Source organism: Manacus candei, unplaced genomic scaffold, assembly GCF_025592945.1.
Source record: "Manacus candei isolate 608988 ecotype Guabito, Panama unplaced genomic scaffold, ASM2559294v1 h1tg000010l, whole genome shotgun sequence".
NCBI lineage: Eukaryota > Metazoa > Chordata > Aves > Passeriformes > Pipridae > Manacus > Manacus candei.
Window position 1 is genome coordinate 7,671,442 of NW_026138058.1, and position 25,087 is coordinate 7,696,528.

The 25,087-nt window shown below is 45.8% G+C and overlaps 1 protein-coding gene across 2 annotated transcripts in view; it reads left to right on the forward strand.

Annotated features, from left to right (window-relative positions):
• The first annotated feature begins 1,475 nt into the window (after nucleotides 1-1,475).
• The window catches only part of LOC127466577 (metalloprotease TIKI1-like), a 67,745-nt gene continuing 44,133 nt past the window's right edge, over nucleotides 1,476-25,087 (forward strand). For both annotated transcript variants that reach the window (XM_051777493.1, XM_051777492.1), the window contains exons 1-2: nucleotides 1,476-1,838; nucleotides 8,986-9,546. In XM_051777493.1, coding sequence (XP_051633453.1) covers nucleotides 1,632-1,838; nucleotides 8,986-9,546 — 768 coding nt within the window. In that variant the 5' untranslated portion in view covers nucleotides 1,476-1,631. The remainder of the gene's footprint in view (nucleotides 1,839-8,985; nucleotides 9,547-25,087) is intronic.

The following is a 25,087-nucleotide window of genomic DNA, read 5'->3' on the forward strand; positions in this document are numbered from 1 at the left end:
TGCAGCTTACCTGTTGCTTAGTGCACAGTTTCAGAAGGAATGGCCCACATCATAAAGAAATTATAGTGGTCTTTTAAGACCATCTTTGTTCATTCTGTGTACTCAGCCCAAGAGTAGGTCAGAACCACCAGTAATTAAAAAAAAAATCCAGAAGCAACCTCATTCACTCCCACAGGACAGTGAGCATAACGATGACTACTAAGTAGAAATGGTAAAAACCCTATTACTAAATAGTATATTTTACAGATATATAATATATATAATATATATTACTATTACAATAGTATATATTACTAATATATACTATATTAATATATATATATATATAAAATAGAATAGATGGAGAAACGCATTGTGTAGAAAGGTCTCCATAAAACCAACACCTTATTCTTCTAATTAGGTAGCAGATCCTGATTCATGGAATGGCATAACCTTTCCCCTTTCCTTTGACCTCTACTATCTCTTTATTTAAGGCTTCAACAGATTTTGGTTTCAGTGTTTGGAAGTACTGAATTAAAACAATTTGGGATGATATAGGAGGGAATGTTCCATACAGTACCACCATATACCTTAGTGAGCCACTGTGTCAGTGTTCTAACTTTAAAGGTTGACCTTGCTTAAGCCTTAGAAGTGCTAATTTTTGCAATATGTGAATTAATTACATATGCCATAGTAAAATTATCAGGAAGACCCTATTGAATATTTCGAGACCTATGAAAGCTCATTCTTTTAGTTTGCATCGGACTAAAAACTGATATATATTTGGCTTTTCCCAATATTTTTAAGACTGTACTTAATAGCAAGAGGTACTTCTGTGATGATTTAAGTCTCCTCAGCAAAAATGGCTGAATTTCACTATTTGAGATGGTGATCATTTTTCAGTGTATTTTTGGTCATAAAAGGACCACAGAGCATGGTGCTGACGATGCCAAGGTGACGGGTTCAATCTCTGTAAGGGCCATTGACTTAAGAGCTTGATCACGATGATCCTTGTGGGTCCCTTCCAACTCAGAACATTCTGTCATTCTGTGAACACCGCTTTGTGCAAAGCACCCTGGACACACAGTTTTGCAACAGCCACCTCGAAACAAGAACGAGTCAGAACAGCTCAATCCGGCGAAGAGGCCTGTGAAGAACCACCACATTCCGTTCTGTGCTCACTCCAGCAGAGCCGCGGGATGGGCACAGTCCGGCGGGCAGGGCCGGGGCCGTGCGCTCCCGGAGGGTCCGGGCGCGGCGCGTTCGTCGAGGGTTGCGGGGCGGGGGGCGCAGCCGCAGCGGCCCCCGGGGCCAGGCGGGATGTCCCCGCGATGCGTGGCTCTGGCCGGAGGCTGCGGGACCCCCGCTGCCGCCCCATCGCCCGCCCCCGGGGCGGCGGGGCCCGCGCCCTCCCCTTCCTCCCCCGCCCGGGACCCTTTAAGAGGAGGGGGCAGCGACTAGAGGGCTCGGCTGGGGGACGGGGCCGCTCCTGCCGGGGCTCTGGAGTTGGATCGCCTGGCCAAAGAAACCCCCAGCAAACTAAATAAAAAGCGAGCGGGAGAGGGAAGGGGGGGAAAGAGGCAAAAAAAGTCAAATTAAGTTAAAAAAAAAGAAAAAAGAAAAAAAAAGAGAGAGAAGTAGGAAAACGGGAGATGTGGAGGCAGGAAAAAGGGGGAAGAACAGAAACCGCAGGGGGACGCGGTCCACAGGCTGCGCGCAGGGCGGCGATGGTGCGCCCCGGCGGGATGTGCTTGCTGCTGCAGCTGCCGCTGCTGCTGCTGCTGCTGCTGCTGCAGGGCTCCCTCCTCCTGCTGGCCACAGCCCGGCACGGCCGCGCCGCCTGCCCGCTCCGCAGGAAGGTAAGTGCCGGCCGGGGTGCCCTGGCAGCCGGGGTGCCCCGGGGACGCGGGTCTGCGCCCCTCGGGGGGCGGTGGCGGCAGCGTGGGGTGTGCGGGGCCGTCCCGGCCGCAGCTCAGCCCGGGCTCAGGCGGGCGCGGGGCGAGGATCTCCGGCGGCCGCTGCCCGGGAGCGGCACCGCGGAGCGGAGGGAGGGAGGGAGGGAGGTGGCTTCCCGGGGCTGTGTGCCAGGTGAGATGACCACCGCCTGAGTGCTGATGGAAGAGCGTGACCCCCTGGGTGAAGCCCAGGAGGATCTTTTGCCTGTGCTAAGTAGGACGAGCTGCGCCGTTTGCCACAGGACGGTCTGGCCCGGAGTGAGTTGCTGCCAGCATCCCTCGCAGGGGTACCCTCTAGCCCTATTACGAAACGCTAAGGTGCTGGAGCAGGTTCGGACCATCAAAAGGTCGTGCCCCGGGAGTGAAAACGCGGTTACAAATTGTGTTAGGTTTTGATCATCTTCTAACCTCATCAGCCTGACTGCAGTAACCAGGCGCAGCATGGGCTGACCTAGCTCTGATGGGCGCTTAACACAGCTGAGGATCAGTGCTGCAGGTTAGGGGTGATACCAAGGCCAGTGCGAAGCTCGTGAACAGGGTGGCTGTCATTTCCATGAAAAATCAGACACCGAGGAAAAGCCTTTCTTGCTGAAGCTTCTGAGATGAAAGTATCAAAAATCATGAAGGAAAAGCCTTCTTGAACTTTGTGTTAACGGACCGTCTGTGCTGTCTGTTGGCATCTGCTTGGACCCGAGGTGATTCCAGGACATGTGGACCACCACTTGTGCTCACTATCCTTCCCAGGCAGGGTTAACTCCTCCAGCAGAGCTGTTACGGAGACTGGATGCCCTCAGAAGTAAGTGCAGATCCGCTGCACTGGGGAGGTGCCAAAGCCACAGCAGACTCAGTGCAGGGTAGGTGTGAGAAGTTTTGCAACTCTGAAGGTCTGTTCCGTGATTTTACTCCTCCCTCTCACTTGCACCTGGTCTTGGGGCCTTGCTGCCTCCAACCGAGCTTACCAGTTCCCCAGGATATCTTCTTCTAGGGGTTAGGGAATTGCTGATTCAACCATATGCCAAGCTACACATGCTTCACTGGAGGTGTCTGCCTAGCTTGAGTTAAACAGAGCTTAACCCTACCTTGTGGGATAGTGTCTTTAAAATTTGCTTGTCCCTGGAACCAGTTTGTCAACTGGATTTATAGGTGGCCAGCTGTGACACTGCCATAAAAACAGGTCAAGCATTTGGAGTAGGTGCCTCCTTCCCCTTGAGGGCGTGAAGTGCAAAAACCTGTGAGCTGCTGTGAAACTACCGACAGGAGCTACTGAGAGCAAGGACGAAGGGGACAGCCCCTGAAAGCCTGAGCAGCAGAAGTCATGGTTGTGGAAATTTCACAGATTTGGTGGGACAGGCAGGTAGTTTTGCTCAGGAGATATTGACTGGACTTCCGCCAGTTACTAGCAAAACTGCTGGTGAAATGTGTTAATGATATCTCATTATCTGCTGATTACTCTGTCATTAAAACATGAGACCACCTGTAGTTGTGGAATTGGCAGGCTGTTTCCTAGGGTCATTAGGACAGTGGTAGTAGCTACACTCTCTAGGTATGGCAGCATCTACCTTATTTACAAAGCTGTTAAGTTTATCTTTACGAATATTTACATCCAACCCCTTAGGAAAAAAATATATTCTCTTGTTCCTCCATCATCAGGCATGGCTTTTTGTTTGTTTTTATTTTAGTTCTTTATGGATTTTCTTTTCTTACTTCTCTAGACTACAGGTTTCTTCTTTTTGTTAGGTTGCCTAAAGTTTCTGTCATGAAAAAAATATGCACGCCAGCACCTAAAAGAAAGAAAGAAGTTATTTTAAGGAATGAACATAAAATATTTAAGAGAGCTTTCTCATCATCACTCCAAATTATAGTTAAAACTACAAGCAATAATGTGCCCCACCGTTCTCTCTTTTTTTTTTTTTTTAATAGGAAAAAAAGAAAGACATTGAGAACAATTAATCTAAAATAAAGTATGCTAAAATCTTTCTGGGTTATATGCCAGTTACTAAGTAATGTGGTCTGGTAGTGCTTTCTTTTTGCTTAACGTTGGAGTGTACAGGAAAAACTGAAGCCAGAACTGAGGGATTAACAGTGGAATGCTTGTAGTTGTAGTGGGTTAGTTTTTTATGATGTGTTGTTCCTGACGAAGGGCCAATTAATTTTTATGGCTACGTTTCCCCATATATGCACTTCAGCAGAGCAAGTCATCTCTACCTGTGGCTTTTTAGTTAAAAATTCTGTTTTTATTTTTCACTTCTGGCAGATGGAGACCGAACATGTGTTCTTTCAGTAGCTGTAGCCAGCACAGTGTTTATTGCTAAATGAGTTCTGCTTAGAGTCTTAAGCTGAGTTTGAAAGTGTCAATAATGCAGGTGGGCAAAAGCTCAAGACTACTAAAATGTGCCTAGCATTTTTGTGTGCATTACTGTAGTTGCATGAGCACTTACTGTAGTTAGTAAAATCACAGTCTTTACCTCAATTAGTTATAAAGGAACATGACAGGATACGACGCCAGGATAGATAAGAGAGAGGGAGTAAAGCCATATAGGGAGGGTTATAGGGCTGTCTGCCTGGGTGAGATATTGCATGCCACATGCTCTGTCTTCTGCAGCAAGCAAAAAAAAAGAAAAAAAAAGGAAAGAGAATATTGTAGATTAAGAAACAGTGCATTTCTGGGCTGAGATTTGGAAGAAGGAGTAGCTGTGAGGCCAAGTGGTGAGTATTAAGATTAGGGGTCCTGAAACTCCCCGAAGCCACAGAGTGCACCTACCTGCACAGTGCTTTGAAACACACAGTCAACATAGATGAGATGGAAGAAAGTAAAACTGATGTAGAAAGAAGCAGACCGAGTGTAGGTTTTCCACGTCTGGAGTTCACATCCAGCTCTTCATTCTTTGGACAGCAGATTTTCTTTCCCTCTGAGCCCTCATTCTCCATATCACTACAGTCTTCTGCCTTGTTTTTTAGTTTTTAGATGGATCTTACTGTGGGAGCAAGCTGTATTCTATTCTGGGGCTGCCACTCTTTCCATTTGCTCATAGTTTTTCCCATCATGAGTACCACCAGTAAATTGAAGAGTGGAGACAGAAATGTGCATCTTGATCTATTTGTGAACCTTTTTGTTATGCTGCTGAAACTGAAATCCCTCAAGTGTACAGCCCAGCTCTCTTAAGCCTCCAGGACACCACTTTGACTGTAATTTATGTTGGTTTTAAAGCACCCTTTTTTGATGTAACAGCTGTGTTAAAGGATCCCACAGCAAAGGAAAATCAGGTTGTAGCACCTTTATCTACTGCATGCTCTCAGGCAAGTGAGGTGCCGCCAGTGATGGTGTATGGTACGATGCTGAACAAGCCTTGGCACTGCTCCTGTGCTATCTCACAGCCACCTAGAGCACTGTTTAACAGCTTCCCTTTTACGGTATTGGGGAGAGATTATATCCTTGCTTTTCCCTCTCTGAAGCTGCAGTGACACATGTGAGAGCTCCAGGAGGTGGGCAGGGATGTGAGAGTGCACAAAGGTATAGCAGGGGAAGGCAGACTTGCTCAGGCACACCAAGGACTTTGACCCATCCCCTCTCATGCAGAGCAGTAGGAGGGTGTTTGCAGGGGTCTGGCACGGACACAGAGCAGTACTGGGACTCCAGTCTCCACCTTCTGAAGAAAAGGAGATGCCAAAGGAGTGTGAGGCATTACCATGTCCTGAGCAGCCTTTTGGAGGCAGAGTGGGCTTTGTGAGCTCCCCTTGTACCATCACTTAGTGATGATACTGAGCTGCTGGTGCCCAGAAACTGACTCTGCAGGGTCTGGAGAAGTTCCCCATCAATGGTGGAAAACTGAGGGTTCTCTGCCCTCTCATGCTGGCTCCAAGCTATTCTGAGAAGGCAGGTCTGAATGGTGTTTGGGGTCATTTCCAAGTTTGTGATTGCTCTTGTTGAAATGGAAGTGCCAGCAAGACTGTCCAGCTGCTCTGCTTTGTAAGGTCGCAGTCTTGAGGACTGTGTGAAAATTTTTGCTAGGTCTCAGCTTGCTTTTTTCTGCTTGTGCTACAGGCCCTTTGAAGGAAGGCTTTACTCTGTGCCTGATGGCCTGTGTGATTTCTTCAGTGGTACCACTAATAGCTGGCAGTATTACTCTGCTCTCAGTATCCAATTATGAAAGTGGGAGGGCTGTGCAGAGCAAATAAGGAGTGTAATGCCAAAAGCCTTTCTAGCTAGGCTGTGTGCAGCAGTCCAGAGCAACACTGGTGATCCCTGTTAAAGTCTAGTACCATTAATCCGGTACTTGCTTGAGCCTTCCAGCTGGGTTTATTGAGGAGCTAGGTTGAAGTTTTAAGCTGGCTGGTGACCACTTGTTCTTTACAATTCCTTGCAGTTGTGGTTGTTCTTGTGCACTCCCAAATACATGGTTAGACTTGTGTGAAGAGAAGTGTTGACCTTCTAACCCCTTGCCTACCCCAGCTGCCTCTTCTGTCTTTATACTTGCATTAGATAGAAAACAGAACTTCTGGTCCTTCCTTCTTGCTGGCTGACCACTACTTTCAGTTCATTTCCCTCCACGGTGGTGAATCCCTTCATTTTTCCCTTCTGACTAATGACAGGGGGAACCCTGTTTTGTTTTCCCTCTTGTTTTACTTTACACATTCATTTTCCTGTGTTCTTCCCAGGTCTGTGTCAGATTTGTATTCAGCTGTTGCCCTGTATCTTCTTCAGCTCTTGGTGCTCTTCCTGTTTGTTCTCCCTTCTTCCCATGGTCTTCAGGAGGGTTTTTGTGGTCTGTAATTTGGGTGTCAGGATTGTCCTATACGATATAGAGTTGTAGCATGGTGTTACCAGGATCTGAAGTATCCTTCAGACTCTTGAACACTATGGAAGAGTCAGAAGAGCCCTTTGCAATATATTTGTTGTGGACAATGCACATGGTGTGATTTTTTTTTTTTTTTCCCTGTATAGCACCAGGAGTTGGACTCAATGACCCCTGTGGGTCCATTTCAGCTGTGGATATTCTATGATTCTGTGGTGCATGCTGGTAAGCTGGACTAGTGGAAGCATTTCTCTGGAGTGCTGCCTGACCCATGGCCTGGGTTTGATGTAGAGAGCTGCTGGAGAAGGTTGTCTGGGATAAGCCATTGCAGAGCAGCCTGTAAGATTAACCTTTCTGACCCCGTGGCTTTACTGTCAGAAATTTATAGTCAATGTGCTTCCAATAAATTCCTCCAAGCAGACTGTTCTGCGTTTGGCAGTCAGGTAGGCTTCTTGGATCAGCACACATGCACAGTTAGCCCCAGTGCTGAGGTTAAAGTTATCTACTGGCTCACAGCTGACCAGATGTTTGAGTGCATCTGGAAGCCTGTTCTCTTACTTAGTCATGCAGAGGCTACCTCTTCCTGTCTGCGCAGACAGAAACTGTTTGTATCCATTGCTCCAGTAAGTACTGCTGACCAGTGGGGTTCATGCATGCTGTGGGTGAGGAAGGTTGTGCCTGGTGCTGGTGTAAAGTGAGTTGGAAGGATTTAAGCAGGATCCATTTTATCCCATCTGCTCTTCTGTCCTGCGGGAACACCACAGGCCTGTACCAAGGTGTTCCTGGTGATGCTGTGAGGTACATGAGAACAAACTTAAATATGATTCTGACTTTCTGATGGCTGTGGTTTTGGACAGATTTTAAAAGCTAATCTAAAGAAAGAAGCTTTTTCCTCCGCTGTGTTTAGAAGTCTGTACTCAGAAACCATAGGCCACTTTTGGCCTGCAGAATTTTTTCTCTTATTTTCCAAGGTATTGCATACCCTTCTCTGCTCCTTAAGAAGGAGAACTGTGAAGGGTCTTGGCTATGTGTCTATCTGCCATGTGCTATGTCCCTGTAAAACTGGATTTCTACCTACTCTGGCAAGTCTACCTGCCAGCTGTGTTTTGTGTTACTCATTTTCTTAATGTCTCACTGTCATAGTTTAACTCCACCTGGCAACCAAGTAGCACGCAGCCATGCACTGAATCCCTCCTCCATGGTATGCAGGAGGGTGCTGGAAAGGTAGAAGTGGGAACACTCTTGGATTGAGATAGACAGTTTAGTAGGTAAAGCAAAAGCCATGCGCACAAGCAAAGCAAATCAAGGAATTCACTCACCCCTTCCCTTTGATAGGCAGGTATGCAGCCATCTCCAGGAAAACTGGGCTTTATCATATGTGGCAGTTACTTGGGAAGACAAAACCCATCACTCTAAGTGTCCTCACTTCCTTACTCTTCCCCCAGCTTTTTGTGCTGAGCATGGTGCCGTGTGATATGGAATATCACTTTGGTCAGTTGGGGTCAACAGTCCTGGCTGTATCCCCTCCCAATTTCTTGTGCATCCCCAACATCCTTACTCGTAGAGTCTTAGGAGCAGTAGAAAAGGCCTTCATGCTGTGTAAGCCCTGCTCAGCAGTAACAGAAACATCTCTATGTTATCAACACTGTTTTCAGCACAAATCCGAAACATAGCCCCATATAGACACTGTGAAGTAAATTCACTCCACCTCAACCACAACCAGTATACTCAAAGAGGAAAGTTCTCCCAAGATGCTGCATGACCCTCTGACTGTCACAACAGTTTCTTTGATGAAAGATGCCTTGCTGTGCGGAGGTGAAGGCGATAGAAACCCTGCTGTCCTGCTCCGCTTCACCAAAGTGATGCCAAATTTTGACTCAATGAAAGGCAGAATTTGGATAAGCATCCTGCCTGGAGATGATGTGCTAGGGCTGTGCTCTGCTGCTGGTTTTGGTAGATACCTGGGTGATGTATCAGGTGATGTCACTGTCGAGAAGACCCGGTGTTACCATTCAGGAGGAGAAAGCCACAGCCAATCTTCTCACGTTTTTATTTAATGAAAATTGAATTTTGACCTCAAGACCTGAGCAAAAGGATGGTCAAAGGGGACTCTGTGTAAGTGAAGTCACTTTAGGAAAAGTCCATGCTGGCAAGCTGCTGAGCCAGGTGACCTGCTAGCTTGGCACCTTAAGCCTGTACTGCAGTGGCCTGGTGTAAGTAAGTGTGCACGTACTCATCTGTGTCTCCCTCTCTCACAGCAAAATGAGCTGAACTCCTTCCTGTGGACCATCAAGAAAGATCCCCCGTCCTATTTCTTTGGCACCATCCATGTCCCGTACACGCGTGTCTGGGATTTTGTCCCAGAGAACTCCAAAAAAGCCTTCCAGCAGAGCCACATCGTGTACTTTGAGCTGGACCTCACTGACCCCTACACCATCTCAGCTCTCACCAGCTGCCAGCTCCTGCCACAGGGGGAGAACCTCCAGGATGTGCTGCCCCGTGACATCTACCACCGACTCAAGCGGCACCTGGAGTATGTCAAGCTCATGATGCCATCCTGGATTACCCCAGACCAGCGGGGCAAAGGGCTGTATGCAGACTATCTCTTCAATGCCATTGCTGGCAACTGGGAGAGGAAGAGGCCAGTCTGGGCGATGCTGATGGTGAACTCTCTGACAGAAGCAGACATCAAGTCACGGGGTGTGCCCGTCCTGGATCTGTACCTGGCCCAGGAAGCGGAGCGGCTGCGGAAGCAAACGGGTGCTGTGGAGAAAGTAGAAGAGCAGTGCCACCTGCTCAATGGGCTGAACTTCTCCCAGGTGAGGCAGAGTGGTGTGCAGGGTGCCAGGCTGGCTGCTCAGGTGGATATCACAGCAGCAAGAGCACGGGCTGGGGTGTGGGGTAAGTGCTTTCTACCCAGTGATTTGCTTGCTCCCTGCCACCTGTGTCTTTGCTTAAGTCCTCAGGGGAGTTTGCTAGCATAGGAGTTCAGTCTAGATAATAAATTCATTTGGGCCTTCCTGGGGAGACCCCAGTTCTCTTCCTTGGGCAGCCTCCACCCTCAGGGACACTGGACCTTTGGATGTATGCTCTCTGTCCCTGACTGGGCTGTCCTGCAGGAGCCCAGGACAGGCTGGGGCTCAGTTTTTGTAATAGCAAGTTAAAAAGACAGGTGTGATCTCTTGGGGAAAGCAGGGGTGCAGTGAGTAGTGCTGAGAAGTGCTGATCGTAAAAATATCACAGTGGATATTTAAATGCCCACAGTTATAGGGCCCTCTACATTGGGAAAAGTGTGGGGGTTTTGTTTTGGATTTTTTTCCCTTCCTTTGATACCAGGTGAAGGGCAACACAGCACAGTTTTCTGCAGGGAGCTTCACAGGCTAGTGTGGGTGCTGGTCCTAGAGCCTTTGTGTTTGCAAACCAGATGGAGTTCAGCACCCTTGTTCATGCAGTATCACAGCAGACAAGTAGAGTGACCTTTGTGATGTCCATGTGTTGGGGTGTTCCTCTCAGAACTAAATACTTCAGGGAACAGTATCTGTCACTGTCTCTGCCCTGTGCTAATCACATGGAGGCATAAGGTTGCTCTCTGATGTTGGATGACTTTGCTACAGGGAGGTGCTAGTTTGGGGAGATGAAATGGCATTTACTTAGGAATAGGTGAGACCTGCATTTTGCAGCATGCCCTGATAGCGCAAGGTGGGAGGATCTTTGGTCATGGGAAGTTTCAACTGATGCCCAACCCTTTCCCCTGCATCCTGTCCTGTCACTGATGCAGAATGTCCTGTGCTGGAAGGGAAGGAGCAGAAGGGGAGGTGCAGCCCAGCAAGGGCAGGGACAGCATTTTGGGGCAAATGTCTGCAGTGTTGCTACCCCAGCCAACATTGGTGGGGAACCACTGTGCAGGGAATAGCACAGAAGCACAGGCTGCATCACTTGTGCAGTCCTTAACTGCAGGCAGGACATCACTTCACTTGTTTGGAGCTGGGCAGCCTCATTTGCATCTCCAATCTTGCTTAACATTGTGCTTTGAATCCTTATGCTGTCTCTTAGTTCACAGCTAATGCAGGAATAGGCTGAGAAGTCCCATTTCTTCCACCTCTTTCCTGGTTGAGGCTTTATTAACGTTATTGTCCATGTTTTTCTGTTGCTGCCACAGCCCCTTTGGTTTAACATGAGAGAGGTGGAGAGAGAGACAGTGGGCCATGTGCATTCCTCTCCACTGCCTTGTAAGAAAGCAGTAGGGAGACTGAGAAACACTGCTTGCAAATTATGTCCCAGTTAAGTTCATTGCAAATGTTGACTCTTTAAGCCTTCACACGGCTTTCTTCAAAGAGCAGCTGTTGCTGTACTGTTTTGCAGATGGAATAAACATCAGGCTGCATTGGCTAGGGACACAAAGCTGCAACATCTAGAATTGCCCAACCTGCTGAGGGGGCCAGAGTGACCAGAACTGCAGGAGAAACTTGCCTCTAATTGGGACAATCACAGCCCATAGTTGCCCCACAGTGAGTGGAGGTGTACATGTGCATCCTGCAGGCTGTGGCTCTTTCCATGCCTGCTCACTTCCAGGGGAGTCCCTCGAGAGAGCAGGTCTGGAGCAGCTACTGCACTGCAAATTCACACCTTCACTTTTGCCCACTACCAGATTTCCAAAATGGGCAGCTTAAGGAAAAGGAGAACCAGAAACAGATGATTTTATTTCTAAGCCAATTTCTTGGCTGTTTCAGAAAATTACTTGTGAACTGTCACGGCTGGCAATTCTGTAAATCTTTGATTTTAGAGCTTTCTTCTCAGTTTGTTCAGGCAGATTCCCAGGGCAGCCTGTGCCAGTGCCTTACCACTATCACAATAAAGAGTTTCTTGCTGATATCTAACCCAAACCAACCCTCAGTTTAAAGCCATTCCCTTGTAAAAAGTCTCTCTCCATCATTTTTGTCATTTCCCTTCAGATACTGGAAGCTGTGTTTACAGGTCACCCTGAAGCCTTCCCTTCTCTAGGCTGAACAATCCCAATTCTTAGTTTTTCCTCAGAGGTGCTCTATCCATCCAATCCATCCCTCTGGACTTACTCCAGCAAGTCCATGTCTTTGCTGTGCTGAGGACCCCAGAACTGGATGCAGTGCTCCAGGTGGGGTCTCACCAGAGCAGAGTGGAAGGACAGAATCCCCTCCCTCAACCTGCTTGCCATACAGCTTTGGATGCAGCCGAGGACACAACTGGCTTTCTGGGCTGTGAGTGCCCATTGCTGGGTCATGTCCAGCCTCTCACCCACCAGCATCCCTCGGTCCTTCTCAGCAGGGCTGCTCTCAGTCTGTTCATCCCCAGCATGTGCTGATACCAGGGGATGCCCCAATCCAGCTGCAGCACCTTGTGTTGGTCTTTTACAGCTTTGAGAGTTTCCCATGGGTCCACTTCTCAAGCTTGTCCAGGTCCCTCTGGATGCCATTTAGAGGGATGCTTTTTATCCTACAGCAGAGAGGAATTATTTACTTGGCAGAGGAGCAAGTTTAGTGGTTTCAGTTTGTTTCTGTATAGGATCTGCTCTTTCCTTCACATTCAACCTGATTGTACTACCTGGTGAGGAGGACTCCCAAGGCACTTCCAAGCAATATGTTGTTATTAGCTACATTCCTGTTTTGATCCATGCTTTGAGCAAGGCCTTGTTGATGTATGTTATTGCAGGCAAAGGTCTGGAACAGTTTACTGTTGTCTCCCTGGGTTTCACAATGCTCAGCAACTGCAAAGTCCAGACAAACCCAAGCTATCAGCTTCATTCTTCTCCTTGTGAAGTGAGAACAGTAAAAAATAAAGAAAATACTCCCAACAGCCAACACTGTCTGTCATGGGGCTTTTTTGTACCAGTTTTCTCTTTATCTTTTTTTTAATGACTCTCTTATTTTGCCAGCCAGATGTCTCTGTTCTTGCTCACTCAGGCTGGCTGCCCACATTGCTAAGTCATAAAAGTATCATTTCTGTACAGTGCACAATGATGAGTACACTATTTTTGAAATACTTTACTGCCTTGTCAATCTTTTTCTAAATTCTATGCAACTTTAGGGAGTATGGAAAGATTAGTCTACCTCCATGTCAGGGCCATGGTGTTTATTTTTCCTTTCATGCTCTTTCTATCCTAGTTTTTCTTAAAGACTTGTTCTTCCAGCCATCTCCTCTCATGGGTAGTGCCTCTTGTTGTAATACCCTGTAAGGATTCAGGTCTCGTTTCTAGCAGTATCTGGGCTTCCAGAAGATAGAAGATTTTGTAGCTGTATAGAATCTGCCACCACTGACTTTCAGGACTGAAGTCAGTCCCTCAGGCCTCCCAGCTGTTCCTTTCAAGTTATGCACATGCTTACTTGTTTGTTGTATTGGAAGCATTAGTGCTCCAGTCTAAAACCAGTGCAGCTTTGCTGTTGGCTTCAGCTGTAGTGTCATGAATATTAGTTTGATGTTGGCTCAGAAAATGAGCAGACTTTGGCCTGTACTGTGGCATACACTTGCTTTGGTATACTGAGGTGATGTCCAGGCTGTATTTCTCACAAATTGGTTTAAACTTGAACACAAAAAGTTTGGACTTATGTCTACCCTTTGTGTGGACCTACGGTTCAGTGTGTAAACACTGTCCACCACTTCCTAGCCAAGACCCTCTCTGGTTTGGCTTCTCCACTACGGGGACACTTTGTGGAAGATTCTACCTGTTGTCTGTTCTTGATTTGAGAATTATCTCCCCACATGACTTACCTGTGGCCAAACCTTATGACAGCACTCTTCCTATCTGACCATCCGAATGCATGACTACATCTTCAAAGGTAGTCTTCAAAACTGCTTGGGTGGCAGTAGAAAGCAGGCAGCCACTAAGGGCTGACTGCTCTTGAAATCCTGGCTTCAAATCTGGGACTGAGCACTTGAAAGTCTTGCTATTTTCATGTTACAGCCAGTTCCTCATACAGTTAGTTGCAGATAGACAACGAAACAAAGTTTTCTACATTAATAATTTTGCATCAACTAGGATAATATTTGTTCATGTTTCTAGTCGAAGAGCAACCTTTGCAGCAACAAAGCACTGATTCTTGCTTTCCTCTAGAGGGTTCCCAGCTCTTCCAGTTTCTGGACTGCTAATGTGAGAGCTGTAAGACTCCTGCTTAGCAAATACAGCCCTTCTGACATAACAGCAACATCATTTTTCCTACTTAACCTATAAACTCACTTGGGTGAAAGGGCTGCCCTTGATAGCCCCTCATATAAAATTATTATTTAGTAACAGTCTACATCTGTGGGGAAGGTAGGAAGCGAAGACACCACTGCCTTGTTACATGTGTTACATGGTTTGTTGGTTGATTTGGTCCCCTCTTTTCTCCCCTCCTTTTAAGAAGTTAGAAGTGATGGCTTGAAATTAGATGCAAAAGATACCAGTATAAAATGGGAGAGAATTGTGCTAGATTTCTCGTTTCAAATAAAGAGGGTTTTTTTGCTACATGTAATTGGTCAGCTATACTGTTTGTTTTTAATTTCTGGGATCATGAGGCCAGATCTGGCAGTGTTTCCATTCATAAAACTTTGGTTCAGGTTCATTTTTGACAATGGCAGTAATGGAAAACCTCAGAAAAAGAAAAAGCAAGGAGAGGCACATGGTGCAAGATCTGCAAGGAGCAGTTAAGATCTAAATTGGGAGCAAAATGAAGAGCAGTTGCTTGATGAAAGAGCTGACAGAGAAGCAGAGCATTTAATTGCTAAACAAGTTGGACGGGACCCTGTTTGTGGTAACCTGATTGCATCTTCTGCCCTGAGGGTGTAACTTCAAGCTGTATTTGTCAGCAACAGCCCTCCCTCCTCAGGTGATGGGAACATCAGGGTTTTCTGCACATGAGCTGGAGCTGGAACAACTGAATTGATCCTATTTGCATCTTTGGCTGCTGGAGTCTGTGACCTAGACTTGTTTTTGTTCTCAGTTTTTGTGCAGACACACCTGCAGCCTCCACGTCTAGACATCAGGGATGGGGAATGGGCTGGCTGGTGGGAACCAAAAAACTAAGGCTTCGCATTTCTATTGTCATAATTAGAGTTTAATTAAGATCTTTTTAACTACCTGGGGATTTCAGGGTTTTTCCCTCAGTGAGCGTAAAAGGGGAATTCACTTGCCAATCTGCTGTCTCTGCATTCAGAAGGGTGGAGAGTTTGTTTCAAACAGCCTGGACTGTGTGATAGGGCTTTGAAATCTCACACTATGAACTGTGACAAGGATTTGCACTGGTCACATGTACCATTATAATCTCCTTGCATTTTCTTGCTATATGTCTGTCAGCTAGCCAGATTTTCCCATTAAAAATGCTCTTTGCTCAGCATATTACACAGCTGAAACAGATGTCAGGTGGCAAACATGGCTTTGTCTCTCCTTGCTGCTCCCATGGGTAGCTCCTTACCTGTGGCTGGCTCCCAGTGTTATGTGAGCATGCCAATGCACTTTCCTTTTTACTCAACTAGCAGGGACTGGGCCATGAGTTGTATGTAGAGCTTTGAGGGCACTTGTGACTGGATTATCATCCTGTCAAGTCAGCACTAGACTGGTGGGCTGGTTGGCAGGTGCACTGTGTGACGCTTGAGATCCTCTAGCTTTGGGTGAGAGCACTGTTGCTGCAGAGGAGCATAGCCCTGTCCGCAGGCTGAAGGGTCCTGGGCATCGACAGCCACTCAAGGTAGAAGTTTGGGCTGGGTGCTTTTTGGAGCAGTTCAACCAACAGTAAGGAGTGTGGACCAGGAAGGGGATATGGGCTTGGCATATCCACCTGGTCATGCAGTTGGGTGCCTCGGTGCTAAACTTTGATCTTCATGTTCTCAGGTCTTGACACAGAATTGTGGTGCTCTGATGCTGTGGCTTTGTCTGACGGCTGCTCCCAAGGGCTCGCTACTTGTTGCCTGTAACTGAACGTGAAGTGTTCCGTAGCTGCCAGCTTTTCCTTGGACAATGAGGTTGAAACCATTCTGGACACCCTAAAGGCACATGCCTGCAGAGCTGAAGACTATTTCCTTTCTGACTTCAGAACTGGACTGTACTCCTGTCACCCTCCTGTCCAGTACTGGTCAGATGATTACTTTTTGGCCTAGACTGGATTGTAAGGGATGTAAGTTGGCTCCTGCAACCCAGCTGACAGCGTTTCTGTCCCATGGCAGTGGTTCTCAAGACTAATTTTTAGTTTTCATCAACAAATCCAGGCAAATTCAGACAGAAAATACAACCCAGCTTTATCTTTCAGCTGTTTGATTTTGTGAGGGTTTGTATTCCACCAAAGAGTCTCTGCTATCAACTTTCTTTACCTGGGCTGAAATTTCTGTAATCAAGCAGTTGCAGACACCTTGAGGTGAGTTGTATCTGTACTGTCCTGGAGACCACACTGGGAGCCTGGTAGGCAGGTGTAATGTACCTTTCTTTATGTCTTGTGTTGGGCACTGCATTTCCAGTTTCACAGAAGCCTGCAAAGAGGCTTGACCCTGCAAAATGCAGGCATGTCAGGAGTAGCTGAGAGCTTCCAGTGGAGGCATTTCTGCTGAAACAGATCATAGCATACAGCCTAGGTCTGACCTCCTGAACAGTCTCCGCTGCTCAGCCAGTGTACTTGTTAGGCTAGGGTAATTTGATCACAAGTTTCATCCCTGTGTGAATTTATGAGGCCTGTTTATAAAGATAAATGAGCTATTGTCACAGCTGGAGTCCCATGGGATGAACTGCATTTTTGGAATGTTTAACAATAAAGTGGTTACAGCCCTGTTTTCCAGAAAGGAGAAAATGGAGAAAGATGAGAGGGTGACACCACATATATTTTTCTTGGCTTTGAAGCTGTTGGTAAGCCAAAAGAAGACATGGAAAACTCTTGGTTTAGCTGATTAACAATTGTACAGGGGGTGGAAGCACTTGTTACCAGTACTGCACAGTGCTTCAGTGAGCATCTCCCTTAAACTCTGCCAGAGGAGAACAAGAGAAAGATTATACTTTCATTTAAGTATCTCAGGTACATTTTTTTCAGCACTAGAAGAAGCCTATACACCTAAAATACATAGGTGAATAACATTCTGACTGGAAAGTATCACTGCTGTCCTGGAGTAACAAAATTTCAGACCTCATCCAGGTTGGTAAAAAATAAGGTACATCCTGTGAGTATTGCTGGTCCCAAAAATAATTCCTGATATATGCTTTATTTTCAAAAGGTTACAGGTTAACTCTATTTTAGTTACAAAAGATTAAGAGTCTACTACTTCATTTTAAGATCATGGGTTTACAGGGGGATGTCCTTGAGAAAAGGTGTGGTTTCATCTTCCAGTTACCAAGTGTGATTGTGCACTGGCAGTAGCTAAGCAGACATCTAAAATTTAGACAAATTAGAGACTGTGTGACTACGATACAGGAGAAACAGAGGTGTTCCCACATACCAATGTCTTTAAGACATATGTGCTCATCCATAACTGATGCTTCTATGTATCCTTCTACCTGAAATACCTTTATGGAAAGAACCACCCTGCAGACTGCTGAATTCAGTGCTGGTGACTGTGATTTGGAAAGGAATGTGCAGGACTGCAAGCTGGCACAGAGCAAGTTCTCGGGCAGTGCAGTGCAGTGCAGTGATGGTGGTGATTCAGTGGTATCTGCCTAGTTGTGATCCCATGTGCTGTGTGCTTTTCTGTTCTTGCTCTTCAAGACAGATGCTGGAGATCTCTTGAGGGCCTGTTGGTTCAATCTAGTCTGTAGAACTGCTGCAGGGTGCTAGATCTCACTAAGTAAAGGAGTTTGCCAGTGTGTTATAGAGCCAGGCTGGTGTATCTAGAACACATCCTCCAAGCCAGAATAGCCTTGGCTTAGGAAAGAGTATGAAGAAGGAGTCCTGTGGCACTTGAGCAGACCTTGAAGAGTCTTCTGTAGCCAGACAGAAAGTGAGTTGCATCACATCTGTTCTAAATTTTGCAGAGAAGCTGTCCTAACCGGTGGCAAAATTTTTCTTTTCCTCCTCTGTGACTAGTGGTGGTGAAGATCACAGCCTGGCAAAGAGCTCTCTCTGTGTGCAGACCAAGCTGGCAAGGGTGAAGCAGGTAGACCATGGCAAATGGAAAGGTGCCTACAAATAATGTTGTCTGAATGAATTTTTTGAAAGGTCAGCTGCTATTTCTTGATGCAAAGCTTGCGTAAATCAGCACAGGATCTCCCACAGGCATCAGTCCCTTACGCTTCAGTCGCTATAGAAGAAGTAAGAAAAGTCCTAGGAATAAATTCTGATGGTGGATTTCTTTATACAAGCATGGGATGCATGGAGAGTACCTCTGGAAAACACAGCTGTTGTACACTCAGTTTACAGCTGCTTCTTGGTGCAGGGGGTGGAGCTGACCTTCACTTTTTGCCCCTCCGTGCACATTGCTTTCCTGAGATGTGTCCCAGCCAGGGACAGCACCAATTCCCTGTTAAAACCATGTTATATACGTTTTTGTAGTGTAACATTTCAGGGTACTGGTTCTGTAGTCATATGCCTTGGTTACACCGGTTTAAATCCCAAAATCTTCCTACTCATTCAAATGCTCACTGGTTGCAAATCAGCATCGATTCTTGATTAGAAATACACAAGTTTTTGTCATTCAACTCTGTCTTTGTAGTCTTTGTATAGACACTCACATACAGTGCCCAGAGTTTGAATGGATCCCAAAGGATCTCAGCTCACTGGAAGACTTCTTGCAAGTGACACTCCTGTTTTCCTTCCTTTTCAGGTCCATCAGCGTTTCCCTGCTGTCCCTATAACTTCACTCTTTATCCAGTTTCTGTGGTCAAGAGATTTAGACATAGTGTTAAGAGAAACATTATGTTCAGTTCTCCTTTCCCTTGACTTGTTTTCTTCTCCTTCCTCTCTCCCTGTCTTAACAACAATGTGGTTTAGGGCAGATGTTGCTGATGATGCAGAAATTGAATGACATGTCACTTTGTGCTTTCATGGTTGTATGCAGAGCACCAGCCCCCAGAGGGTGTGTGCAGCAGGAAAAGGGGAGAGGCAAAAGAAATGGGATTTGAGTTACTCCCAGTTTCTGCTTAAGGCTGTCATTCTGCCCTTCATCCCACATCCAGGGCTTGGTTTTCTAGAAACTCTGTCAGGTCTGGTTTGCTGGCACCCTGGTGCTGTGAGGCTGTACAGTCTTGCTGCTGTCACTTTCTCTGCTGCCTCCAAACTCCACAGGAACCCAGAAATTCAGTCCTGTTCCCCTTCTGAATGAGCAGAGTTTTTTTTCTTGTTTCCACTCCCCCCACATACTGGGCTCATGACCTTTTCTGGAATAAGCACAAAGGGGTAGAGGTAGAACTGAGTTTTAACTGCGTTCCTGCCTGGTTCCTTTTCACAGTTTAATGTCAATACTTAGCCAGAACTTTGGTTTGGGGTTTTTTTACCTTTTATTTTTTCCTGAAATACACAGACACATTTATTCACAGGACACTTGGGCAGGTCAAATGCAAACCGGTGGAGTGCCTGAGCACTGACTGTAATCCAGCAAGTACTTTGGCTGCCACCAGAGTTCATATTTAAAAACAATGATAACCATTAAGCAAACTTTCCTGACTGTTGGGTGACAGGCATCAGCCCTGCAAGAGCATCACTGCTTGAGCCAAGGTGCTTCAGTTCCATGGTGGAGTGCCACAGGCCTCCTGGAAGTCAGTGTCTGTTGAAGGTTTCCTCCCTCAGCACCGTGTGCAAGCACATGTGGTGTTCTGTGCAGGTCTCAGGACAGCAGGTCTCCCCGCTCTCCTCCTGCTCCCAGGGTGCATGCATCAGGTGATGGTCCTGCTGGCCAGGAGAGGACCAAGAGGGAAGCCCAGGCTCCTGCCAGTCCAATTGCCACCACCTTGTTACATTCTATATGGAAAATACCTTCTGGGCAGAACTGCATTCCTTGCTGGATTTGTACATCTGTATGCACTGCAGGTTGCACAGCCAGAGGTGTAGGGAGGTGAGAGGCTTAAGGCTTAGCTTTCCACTCGCTGGAAGCCCTTGTGAAGTGAAAAGGAATGCTCTTTCCTCCAACTGGGAAACAGAGAACAGAGCATGAGAAGGTGAAGCGGGTTCACCAGGGCATGTGCTGTACATAGACAGTGCCATTCCATGGATGGTTAAAGAGCTTCCCAGGGTCTGCAGTGGTGAGAGCTGCACAGACACCTGTCAACTTCTACCTGGTAGAGGGAGGAAAAAATGTAACTTGTTGCAAGGCTGGGAATAAGACAGTTGCTCTACTGCTGCTGCATTTTCTCAGCATTCTCTCCCCAGCTAAGGTTCCTGGTTTCTGCTCACCAGCCTTTCTCAAGGACTTTCAATGAGCCAGATATTCTCATGTTGCCACATTGTTCCAGGGGACAATGCAGTGCTTCTGTTCAGAGCCCTTTTATGTCCCCTCTTTCTCCTCCTTTTTTCTGCCCCATCACCCATGCCAGGCAGAGGTGCAGTTCTGGTGAATTAAGAGAGACATCTGCTTTGAAGCTGGGATCTCACACCAAATTGATCAAGATCCTCTTCAGCCCCAGTGTCTCTGCTTGCAAATGCCTGCCTTCACATTGTTAAAGTGTGAATGTGTGCATTGGCACTTCTGGTTTGCTTGAACTCTGATTTGTTTTCTGTTCCAGTTGTGTTTTAATCCAGCCTGGCTCCCCTAGAAACAGGCGATTCAGGGTCTAACTGTGGGTCATATAATGGAAACCTGGAGATTCACCAAGATATGAGTCTTCACATGAAGTATTTCAAGTATTATGCAAGGCTTTCAAACATCCTGTAGATTGCTTACTCTGTTTCTAGTTGCATTTGCCCTGGCCAAGATATTTTCCTCCATCCCTTTCAGCCCCTAGAGGAGAGTAATTGCAGATTAGAAAATGGATAATGGGAACTTTATATTGGCCATAGAGGGTTCCAGCAGAGGATTTTATTAATGGACTTTTCATAGCTGAGAGTTATTGCTGCAGCAAAAGTACCTTTCTGAAAACTGTTCTGCATTTGCTTTCAATGAGGGCAGAAACTGTACTTGCCTCAGACCAATCTGAGTACAAGTGGTCATCTCTCATCTCTGCTATGACTTCTACTAAAAGCGGCAGGGGAAAATTAAGGTACTATCTTGTTGCTAAGACTCACTGGAATGAAAATCTGGTAAAGTCTCTAGGTCTCAGGTAGCAGTAACTGAAGCCAATCCATTTCTCAGCTTTAGCTCCTACCAGGAAGATGATCTTATTTTCAGTCATGTGCCATCTTATTTAGGAGTGGTAGTACTGTGGTAGGAAATAACTCTGTCCCAGCATGAGTCAAACAGCAAAGGGGTTGCTGGTATAGGCTTCAAAACTCCACGTCATGAGCACCCATGGGAAAATGAGTTGTGAAATGGTTGGTGCAGAAGTGGAGAAGGCTGAAGTAAAATTTCTCAAGGACAGAGACTACTAAGTCTGATAGGTGTTACAGTCATTGAGTACGTGACAGAGAGTACAGGGAAAATATCATGACAGACCAGCTCCTAATTCTGGCATCACTGCTTTCCCCTCCACTTCTCCGAGCTATGCCAGTGGCAAGCATTAGCATGTCCTGTAGAAATCTGGGTGCTCTTAAATTTTACATTTCGTGCATATCTGCTCATACTCTTTACTTGATAGTCAATGAATAACCTTGCAGAATTTGTCTCCAAGTCTTTTCATCTTACACCAGCCTCTGCCACTGGGAATTGTAGAGTTCAGTCACTTGTGCTTTGCTTCATGTGGCAAATGCTGCTGGATAATTAGCTGACTGTAATAAGTTCAGAGGATCAGCATGCTACATATCCGTGTTAACTGCTCACATCATATAATCTAGCCTGGCCAGGACCCTGCACTGCAGCGTAGTGTGTTTACCAAATGGCCTACCTATGAAAAAAGGATCTTCTGTTGAAAAAGGAAGAGCATAGAGCACCAAAGTAGTTGTAGTACTGGGGTTCTGTGAAGTGGGAGAGGAGGGATCAGATGCTCCAAACACATGCTCCAAGTGTCACAATGCCTGGTTGTATGGTCTCATCTCCCTTCTCTCTCTCTGTGTTTGTCTCCTCAAAGAGAGACTTACCACCAGATAAAAACAAAAGGAGGCTGAGCCCCAAAGATGTGAACAAGGACATCAAGCAAAGTTAGCAAGGCAATGTCTAGAGCAGTGGCAGGCTTTGGTATCCAGGAGAAGGGGATGGAGAGCCTTACTTGCAAGTGGTGGCTGGTAGCAAGTTTCTGCAAACAGGTCCTGGGCTAAAGGGAAAGCAGATCCTGGTGTGTTCCTGCAGACTTCCATCTACTTTGTTCTGGGTGACAAGGAGATGTAGTGCCCTCCACATCTCACCTATGCCCTGTGTGCTCGACCAGCTTTGTGGCAGCACTGGAATTCCTCATTGCCAGTTGTGTGGAGGGCTTTGACTAGATTTGCTCTGAGGAATTGAGGTGGACTCTTATCTGCCAAAAGTTTTCTGAAAAGGTCAGGGCGTTCTCAGTTTGAAAAAAAAAATCCATGTTAATGTAATCTTGATGATAGATTGAAAAAGATGGTTCCTATGACTGTTATTTGGTTGTTTGGTTGGGTTTTTTTATTAGTTCTTTGGGTTTTTGTGTTTTGTTGTTTGTTGTTTTGAATGGGGTTTTTTTGTGTGTGGTTGGGTGGGGTTTTTGTTTGTTTGTTTTGTTTATTTTGTGTGTGTGTGTGTGTGTGTGTATTTTTTTCCTGGCAAAAACATTCTTTTCCTTTAAAGGATGCTGTGGGATGGTATGTGAGGGAAAAAGAATCGGGTGTCTCCAGGCTGAAAAATTATAATAATGCCACTGCCTTTCTTCTTCTATTGTGCCTTCTGTTACTTGTGTAACATCAGGATCAGCAGTGCTGTACAGAGCTGTAATGGAGATCTTGCAATGAATACACTGTTCCAGTACTTGGAAATAGCAGCAGCAAAAGAGTTCACAGGAACAGAGGGGATGGTAGCATGCTGCTTATGGCATTGGGTTTCCTAGAGAAATACAGCTTGGCCACATGCTTTAGTCACACTCCAGGTTCATTTCTTTTTTTTTTTTTTAGGAGTCCTGAGAAACTGATCCTTTCCTAGCTTGAGAATCCAGTTTCCTTATTAGTAACAAGCCATTCCAGCAGCTTTTAGGGAGGTAGAACTGGATTGTTACTGCAAAGCAAGCTAAGGAGATGTGAGGTAGTCTGACTGCTCTAATGAAGGTGGATTTAGTCTCCCAAGTAGTTTAGGCTTTTCACATGCAGTGAAGCTCTGTAAATAAAATGGATTTAAAATGTTTTCTTTCAGGAACTAAGGATGGCGTTTTGTCAAAAAGTAGAAAGTATGCATCAGGATTACAACAGATGTGCTTTTGTGGATGGGTACAAAATCTGTTCTGTAAGCAACAGACAAATAACTGCCTAAGAGAAAAGGAAATACCAGAATAGGATTGTTTTGCTTGTTTTCTCCACTGTTCTGTTAATATGTCTCTTAGCCTCAGGTGATGCTGCTCTTGTTTTTGATGTTTCCTATTTCAAAAAATGTTTTGCTGTTAAAGGATTCAGTGAAGGTGGATTTTGTTAGTTTATGTTGTCTAAATTTTAGCACAAATTTCATTAAGATTGACAGTAGCCCAGCATTGCAGAGACCTAGGTGTAGCTGGGAGTTTTGCTTTTTGCCTCTTAATAGATCTCTGTTCCTCTAGCAGGAATTAGATTTTCATGTTTGAGAAGATTATATTCTGAAACATAATTACTTTTGCACCAAAGTGACTCTACATACTTCTGTGAAGGGGAGGATAGGTGATGTCTCAGGATATCTTTATTTTCAGGGCTCTAGTGAGTGTAAATTGAATTATTTTGGAGGCTGGAACAGTATTTCACACTTCTGTCACCAAAGGGCATGCTAAAAAACAGCAGGAGGGTAAGTTTCTTTACACTGGGGGAGAGGGGGTATTGGCAGATGTTGCTATGTGGCCTGAACCTAATGTTCTTTACAGCTTTGTCTCTTGAGTGCTTTGCCTCATGGTTAAATGAGTTATGCTGGGTCATGAAAACTTTTAGTTCAAGCCTATGGGTCATGTCGAGGGGTCTGTGTTTAGTGCAGGGAGTGATGTCCTGTTTCCTACAGACTTCTTGCAGTGTGAAGGCAGAACATACCCTTTGCTCCTGGATGTGATGTTTGCCAGATAAGTAAACATGTATTGGCTGAAGCAGATTTGGAAAAGTATTAAGTGGGTTAGAAGAGTAAGTCTTATTAGTCTCAGTGGTATTTGGACTCCTACATCCCTTGTCTGCATCCAAAAATCTTTGCTCACTGTGGCTGTATGGGATAGACTGGAATCTGTATGGTACTGGATTTTTGAAGAAGCTGTTTAAGGTCCCCTATTTCTTTCCAGCGACAGAGTTTGTCAGTGGATGTTAGGTCTGAATCTCCTCACAGTTATTCTGCCTGTGTTGTGACAACCCCATCATCAATGTCGCTGAAGAAGGAGCTGTGAACAAGTGAGTTTTCCAGCTGTTGGTGCAATGTAACAGCTCAGATTTCTGGAGCTGAGAAGACTCTTTGCTTCATGTTGGTTTGGCTCTGCTCTCTGCTGTGCTGCTTTGTAACAGGGATGAAGAGAAAAACCGTCAGTACACTTTTCGGCCTAGAGCAGAGTGAAGGTTGTGGCTTGCCTTCCAAGTGCTTTGCTGAGTACCTTTTCCATGGAGTATGCTTACAGGGGAGACAGCAGGATAGACAAAGACAGGTGCACACATACCTCAGTGATCTTGGGTGACGGAATTTTTTGGCTATTTGAAAATGTGGGCATGATGTAACTCAGGCCAAGGGAAACTTGAACCTTTTGCGTATACAATTCATGCTTTTTGTTATGATGTAGTATTGTCCTCACAGGTAATAAAACAGGAAGATGCCTGACCTGGAGTAGACAGGCCATGTCCTCGAGTTCTGTAGCTTAAATGGTTCTTCAGCACAGTCCTGGTTAGCTGATGCTTATTCTTTCTCCCCACTGGATTATTCATAGCCACAGACCAAGGAATCATATTTTCTCAGCTATGGCTTTCCAAGGCACAACTAAAAGTGTGTGGAAAAGGGTTTCTTTTCCTGTTAGAATTTTCCAGGTTACGGAAAGGTCTCTGTTGTGAATTGCAGTGTGACATCAATTTTTTGACAATGGGAGACCTATACAGACCTAGCCTTAGGTTTTGGAGCTCCAAAATTTTTAAATTGTTCTCTCGCTATATTTGTTTGTAAAAGCTAAATTTAATTTTCGCAGTACTGATTCCCAATGATTTTGAATTGGGCTGAAAGAGGCAGAGAATTTTTAAAATCTTTATATACAAGAACTTAGTCATAGGT